The 7,404-nt window shown below is 37.4% G+C and overlaps 1 protein-coding gene across 1 annotated transcript in view; it reads left to right on the forward strand.

Moving 5' to 3' along the window:
• RAB38 (RAB38, member RAS oncogene family) overlaps positions 1-7,059 on the forward strand; it is a 22,040-nt gene extending 14,981 nt beyond the window's left edge. Inside the window, exon 3 of the mRNA XM_021275435.4 lies at positions 5,972-7,059. Coding sequence (XP_021131110.3) covers positions 5,972-6,124 — 153 coding nt within the window. The 3' untranslated portion in view covers positions 6,125-7,059. The remainder of the gene's footprint in view (positions 1-5,971) is intronic.
• Positions 7,060-7,404: the final 345 nt, after the last annotated feature.

Below are 7,404 nucleotides of genomic sequence, written 5' to 3' on the forward strand. Positions count from 1 at the left end.
GGTTGCACTGGGAGAGTGCACATTACAATGAATTTTAAATCATATGCCTTCTCCTGGATTTTAGTGCATAATAGAAATAAAATTGGAAAATGATGAAGTCATCTTGCAGCCTCCTCTTCTTCAGACTGGACACCCCAACGCTCCTCAGCCTCTTCTCAAAACAAATGCCTTCCTGCCCTTTTGCCATCTTTGTTGGCCTCCTTTGGACTCTTACAAGGATATTAACATCCTTTTTTTCTATCATGGAGCCCAGAGCTGCACACAATATTGAAGGTGATGCCACACCTAGATGCGAGTGGTAGAATAGTGGGAGAATCACCACTTTTGACCAGCTGGCCATGCTGTCTTCAATGCACCCAAAAATGCGGTTTGTCCTCTTGGCTGCCAGGGCACACTGCTGGCTCATCTCACAGTTCAACCATCTGTCCAGAAGGGTGCTGTGAGGGACAGTATCAAAGGCCTTACTAAAATCCAGAAAGATCAAATCCATCACCCTCCCTTCATCCACCAAATGGGTTACCTTATCCTGGAAGGATATCAAATTACCAAGGCAGGACTTTCCCTTCAGGAAGCCATGTTGACTATGCCTGGTAATAGCTTTGTTCAATAACTGCCTTTCAATAACCCCCAGGACCATCTTCTCCATTACTTTTTCAGGGACTGAGGTCAGACTAATAGGTCTGTAGTTTCCTGGGTCTTCTCTCATGCCCTTTTTGTACATGGGTATAACACTGGCTAGCTTCCAGCCCTTCTCCCTGACTTTCAAGACAAGATTCAGAAGCATCAGATTCAGTCAGAGAAACAAAATACCTGAATATAGAAAGGGATCAATTTTATATCTGAAAACAACCAGAAAGACAAACCTAAGATATCTATATGGCAAAGAAAAAATGAATAAAAAGACTTTAATTTGGAAGTGAGACAGGCCCATAAAACTATTAAATGTCTTTTTTCTTCAGTAAAGAGCTAAGAGTCAGTCCAGCTTGAGGGTTTTATTTCTTATACTCAAACGTAATGCTCTAAATATTCATATTCTGTGTTTGTGTTAGAGGTGGCAGATAAGGAAGAAAACAATCCAGAATACAAAGAAGCTTGCTGGGCTTGTATACTACTGTGAGACATTCAACAGAGTATTTATTTTCCCTTCGGTTGATTGTTGCATTACAAGACTATGAAATTTCCCATAGCAATGGGATCAAATGTTTTAAGTCATGCAACCTTCCCCCCCCCCCCCCCCCCCCCCCCCCCCCTTGAGTTGCTATTCTTTCTGCAAAAATGGCCTTTGAGATACTTTTGAAGGACATTTATCTACAGAGCAAACTGTAATTTCATTTGTGTCTTTCAGTGTTCCTTTCTGGTTTCAAAGATTGCTTACATTTATTTTCTTTGCTTTACTTTGGTAATAGAATTAACAGTAGCAAGTTTTGATTTTCACTTAGGATTGGATTCAATACTCAATTTTTGCAGCGTTGACTGTGACAGCATCTTTCATGTGCTGGGGCTTATTAAGGCACAAGAGTCACAGAAATGGGTTAGACACCTCCTGTTCAAGATGTCCAGGAAAAGTTTTTATAAGAGCTATCATGCAGTAAGTGTATGTGAGAGGTAGTGGAAAAGTGAGGGGAGAGGACCCAAAGCAATAAAGGCACCATGTTAGTGGCAAGATCCTTCACTTTTGGTCTTCCACAAGCCTTGGAGGAAATAAACAAGCAAACAAACAACATTTAAACACTTCAAACTGTACCTTCACCAACTTCCCAGCTAGCCACCATGAACAGGACCAAGATTCTTGCAGTTCGCTTTGTCTGGGGCTCTTAATTTTCTTCGTTTGGTAAATGGTTCTAGCAGCACTTCCCTAACTCAGAAAGATGCTGTGGAGAAAAACAAATAAAAGATGCCATGTTGAGTATTAACAGCCTTAAAATAGTGTAAGTAAACAGTCCTTCCCTAGTATTTAGATAACTATCCAAAGTTAGGAAATAGAATATAATTTAAATAAGCTGCAGAAAATAAGCTGCAGAAACAGTAGTGCATCTAGTAACATGTCAAAGACTAAATGAACCTGTATTCCCATCCTGATATTCAGAATTTCCTCCACCATTAAGGCAGGGTACATTCTTCAGGATGGCCTAAAGAATTTGCTCTGAACATGAAAGAAACCGAGTGAAAATGAAAAAGAAAGGAAAAGAAACGTGATCTAAAGTGCTATCACAATTTCTGAGGTGTTTTGTGTAGAACAACAGTCGTAAGAGAGATGAAAGTTAAAGGATTTATACCTAGAGACAGATAGACAGACACCATTTAACTCTGTTCTTTCACTTTTATTTTCTTTCCTATTTTTCAAACAGTTAACTTGATTCTTAGGCATAATGGGGTCAGTTTCCCTGTTTCAGTACAATTAGTAAGTTGTCTGTGATTAGTCCTCTCTATCCAGTCTTACATCCTGATTGTTGGTTTCTTTGTATTTGTTGGATGGCTTTTCACCTGCTTCTTTTTCTCTGTCATTGCCTAGACTGCTTTTCAACACCTCCTATTCTCTAAAATTGCCAGGTCTCTGGGTGTCTGTTTGGATAGCAGATCACCTTCTACTGTTTGCAGCTGCTGCCTAAAAGAATATTGATCTTTTTTTTCTTTTCTTTTCTTCTTTTTTTTTTTTTTTTTTTTTTTTTTCCAAAACACACTCTAGGATGAGAGGTGCAGAAATCAATATTTCATTAGGCAGACCAGAACACAGCAATGTCTGATCAACAGATCTGGGACAAGGATTAGGTTTAGAATAAAAGGCAACAACAGCATCAGAGGTGGTCCAGGCATGGAGCTGGGACTGCTGGAGTTGCTTTGGTGGCAGAAGAACCTCCTTGTAGTGAGAGACTTAAGGCACTGCTTCTTATTTGTACCATGTACCTGTTGTCACTTGAACCATGGGAGAAGGGTGGAGTTGGACAAAAGCTTAAAAACAGCTGTGCTGGCTGTAAAGGCCAACTCTTGCTCCCTTGTCCCCTGGCAGAAATTTTCATCGCCGCATCTAGACTATACACATAAATGTTCTGGAATGACTGGAACAAAAGCAGGATGAGAATATGTCTGATCCAGCACACACTATGGACAGGACTTTTTATTCCTTACCTCTTACATACCTCTTATTTTTATTCCTTACCTCTTATACAGAACAAATAGAAGAATTTTAACTGCTTGGCTGCAAATACTTTAAATAGTGAAACCTTGCAAACCAGCACATTTTGCCTGAAGAAGCAAGAGCTCAGTCACATAAACTTCTGCAGGCACATCTGAAGGGATGGTGCTCTGGCAGAGAGGAAGGTGGGCATGGACTGAAAGCAGAAGCTTATTCAGGTGGAATGGCCAGGGCTGAGCATAAAACTTAGATTTATTTAATCCTGCTTTACAGAGAATCACTAGATATGGGCAGACACCTCCCAGTGAAACAGTGGACTCAATCCAAGATGCAGCTATCAAAGAAATCAGCAATATGGGTCAAATTTGGAAAAAAAAAAAAATCATTAAAAAGGAGAAAGAGCAATACAGAAAAAGAAAAACATTTCATTTTGATATTTCCAGAACTAAATATTTTGATTTTTTTTTATGTCAAAACAGTATTTGCCTGTTCAAATTTGGCTTACTTCCCAAAAAAATCTATAGAGGATTTAATAACCTAGTTTTGCTTTAGCTTTAGTTCAGGATGAAATAGAACAGCATTTTGTTTTGTTGTTGGTGATGGTGGTGGTATTTTTTTGTCTGAATTTTTAGTCTCAGCCACCTGAAATTCCATCTAGCACCAGTGCGGATAAGGACCATTCACCTATACCCATTTTATGCTTTTGTGGGCTTGGGTTCATCCCCTCTTTCCCACTCCTATAAGATGATGATCTTAAGTCTCTGACAAAGTGCCTTTGTATGTTAATACATGTGAATATTAATGTATTTAGGTACAAACTGAGATAGTCATTAAGACATTCTTGAAAAAAAACTAAATGCTCCCATCTCAGAAGAGAAGCAGCGCATGGGTAAATGAAATGATTATCTGTCCATTAACAACAGAATACATAATGGAAAAGACTTTTCTTGGGGGGGGGGCGGAGGGATGGATTTTTTTTTCTCTTTTTTTTTTTTTTTTCTCTGTTTGGTAACCTTCTTTTATTGTCAACAGAACTGAGATATTTTTCAATGTCTATTTTTTCTAAGAAAATTTCACAGTGCCCTGAAAAAAAATTTTCATACACAGTTGAGGAATTTGCTTGTCTGGTTCAGGAAAATCATGTGATAAAGTTGCATTTTGACAACTCAGTACAGACCTGATTCCAAGATCTTTATTACTTTCCAGGGGTTAGTATGTAAATGGCTTGTCTAACGTTCTGATTTGTTAAAACCAGATGATATTCTTTACAGGTCAAAGTTGAAATATTTCAATTCACTTGTGTAGTTGAAGAATCCTGTGATGTTGGCACGAATTAACATTTCCAGTTAAATCTCCAGATTTCAACTCTTTGTTGTGGTGCAAAGTTATGGCCAGTGGAGTTTGTGGAGCTTTGCAATTGACTGCAAGAGGATTAGAAATTAGCTTCACAGAATCCATTACTTTGGCTTTTGATCTTTCATATAATTGTACCATTTCTACTGAAACACACACGTGCTTTGTTTTCTTTTTTATAACTGAACTACATTCTTAAACACCTCGTCTGACAGTTTTGAACATGCATAAGAAAGGGTTTCACATCGAATTTTACAGGTTGTTTGTGATGCTGCACTGATGCTGAGCATTTGCTGAAGGTAGACTTTATGGTATTGGGTGGGTGGGTGGGTGTGGTCTCAGTACAGTAGGCCTCAGATTCAGCTTGGAAACCTGGGTCAGTCTTAAGATGCAAGTAATACATAATTTTGATGGAGCAAGAGAAGTATGTGCATACACATAAATACATACTTATATTTATATATATATGTGTGTGTGTGTGTGTGTGCATGTAGGTGTGATATAATTTCCTGTAAGACTGAAGGTGCAGTGTGTTTCTATCTCTTGTCATATGAAATAAGTGATCAGTGCCAGTAGTTAGAGTAGGAGAGTGTATTTTATGCCTGGCTTCTCATTCCAGCCATACCGGTTGCTGTCATTAAAAAAATCCTTACTCAGTATTCCTGCTTATTTTATATGCTATGCTGAGCTGTGTCTCACTGAACAGGCTGTTTTGTTTATTCTAAGTAAGAGTTGTAGCAAGTTAATCATGCTATGGAAGAAAGGTCCATGTAGAAAAAGATGAGCTGTTCATTTCGTTCTAAGTATCTAGAGTGAGGATTTCTGTCTTGAAAATGAAAACAATGGTGATATACATCTTCTGAAGCAGTACATTAGAGATACTGTCTCAATAAAAAATAAAAAATAAATAATAAATAAGGAACCTTAATGATATGGGACTTTTTTTTTTTCTGTTTTGTGAATAATTTGAGATTGTATTATTTTTTCAATGAATCTGTTCATCACAAGTTTAATTGTGAGCATCATATAAAGAAACCCTCCTGAAACCATGGAAAAAGTTATTCAAAAATAAGAGCTATTTATGCCTGTAGTTGCTGACAGATAATTAATAATTTAAAAATCAGAGTAACCATTAATCAAGCAGTGAAATGTGGATTCTGAAGCTTTACTTCAGCCATTTGTCTTTAATATCTCTTTAGTGTTTGTATAGTTTAATGAAGTAATCATATCACCAAGACTTTGAGGTAATTTAAAATGAGTTCTATGTATAATTTAAAGGAGATGTGAATCTTAATATACATAAAATGTAACTAATTAAAAAAATGAAAGTAAACATTTTTAAAATGTCAAAATCAATTTTTAAAAGCTGTTTATTAAGGAAAGTAAACTTTTGATGTAACCTAGGGAAAAGTTTAATTCTACACAGGCAATATACAGCATAATGTAATTAATATTGACTAATCAACCTCTCTCTTTCACTTGCAGGAAAATATAAACATCAATGAAGCTTCCAGATGCCTGGTGAAACACATAATTGCTAGTGAGAGTGATCCAGTTCAGCCTATTGAACCAGATATTATAAAACCACACTTGAGTTCCAGCAAGATTGTCAGTTGTTCAGCTTGCTTTAAATCCTAAGAGACTTCCAGACTATTACAAGATCTGAGCAACTATGACTCGCAATGTATACTGTATCCAAATGTATCCAGCCTGCACAGATTGTCCATAAGCAAATTTCAGTTATCTCAAAAGTATACTTAAAATTTTCCAGAAATTTTTAACAGCTAAAATTTGTTGTGAACTGTTCATTGATAGCAACTACTCAAAACTATCTGACTACTAGTCAAATAAGTCTCATAACTATGGCTGTGTTTTCCTGGTTGGGTAGCACCACCACTGATATCAAAATCTATTTCCTTGCAGTGTGGTTTCTGAAATCTCGTATGTGTGATGTGACTGCAGCAACACCCTACTTATCCCTTGGTCCTCCAGCCCATCTTCTGAATTCTCTGACCAGACAACCATCATCATTACACTGTTTTGTTCCCACATTACAATTGAATAATCTTTTTTCATATAAGGAAGGTGATGATGACAATATAGCTGTTCAGGAAGGGGCAACAACTCTCACAGTGAAATATTGCCAAGTTCAGTCTCCTGGATGAAGTGGTAAGGTTGAACATAAAACAACCTTCCATGTCATTCAGTTCCCCAGAAGGTCTCAGCTTATGAAACAACATGAGGTAGTTTTTGCTGTCCCTTCCAGAGGAGTTACATTCTCATAGTTGTTATCATTATCTTCAGATGAAGCAAAATAAAACAAGTCAAGGGTGAGAGATGACCAAACAGGGAATCAGGGGTATAGTCTCACAAGTGAAGTGGCTGACAGTTTTCAGAAAGGTTATCTATTTCAGAAAGCCAGCATCTCCTTAAAAAAAGAACTCCATGATTTTGTTCTTGCCCCTCCATCCATGAATGTTGTCCCCATGTGTTTAAACTGTATGTACTCCAAAAGCCCCTGAATGCAACCTTCCCATTATGTTGATTCTCATGGGAAAATATACAATAACAGATAAACCTTTCAGGAATACATCTTTGTTGAACAGCAGGGTGTTTGTTTTCAAAGAACATTCTTATAAAAAATAAAAAAAATGTGTGAATGACCATAGGAAGCAAAACGAAACAGTCTTGAGAGTAAACACTCCTGGAATATTTATTTGCAGAAATTGTTGAGCTATACTGTGGAAATGAAGTGGCTAATTTTCAGAATATCACAAAATATGCACGTTGGTGAAGTCATTCAGACAAGTGTGTCTAGACAAGAAGTCTTGACACTTGGCTGCAAGCCTGCAAGACAAACTTTACCTGTCTCCTTCCACAGACATATTACTTCCATTTTCTCGCTCCCACTCAGTTCT

Source organism: Anas platyrhynchos, chromosome 1 (assembly GCF_047663525.1).
Source record: "Anas platyrhynchos isolate ZD024472 breed Pekin duck chromosome 1, IASCAAS_PekinDuck_T2T, whole genome shotgun sequence".
Classification (NCBI taxonomy): domain Eukaryota; kingdom Metazoa; phylum Chordata; class Aves; order Anseriformes; family Anatidae; genus Anas; species Anas platyrhynchos.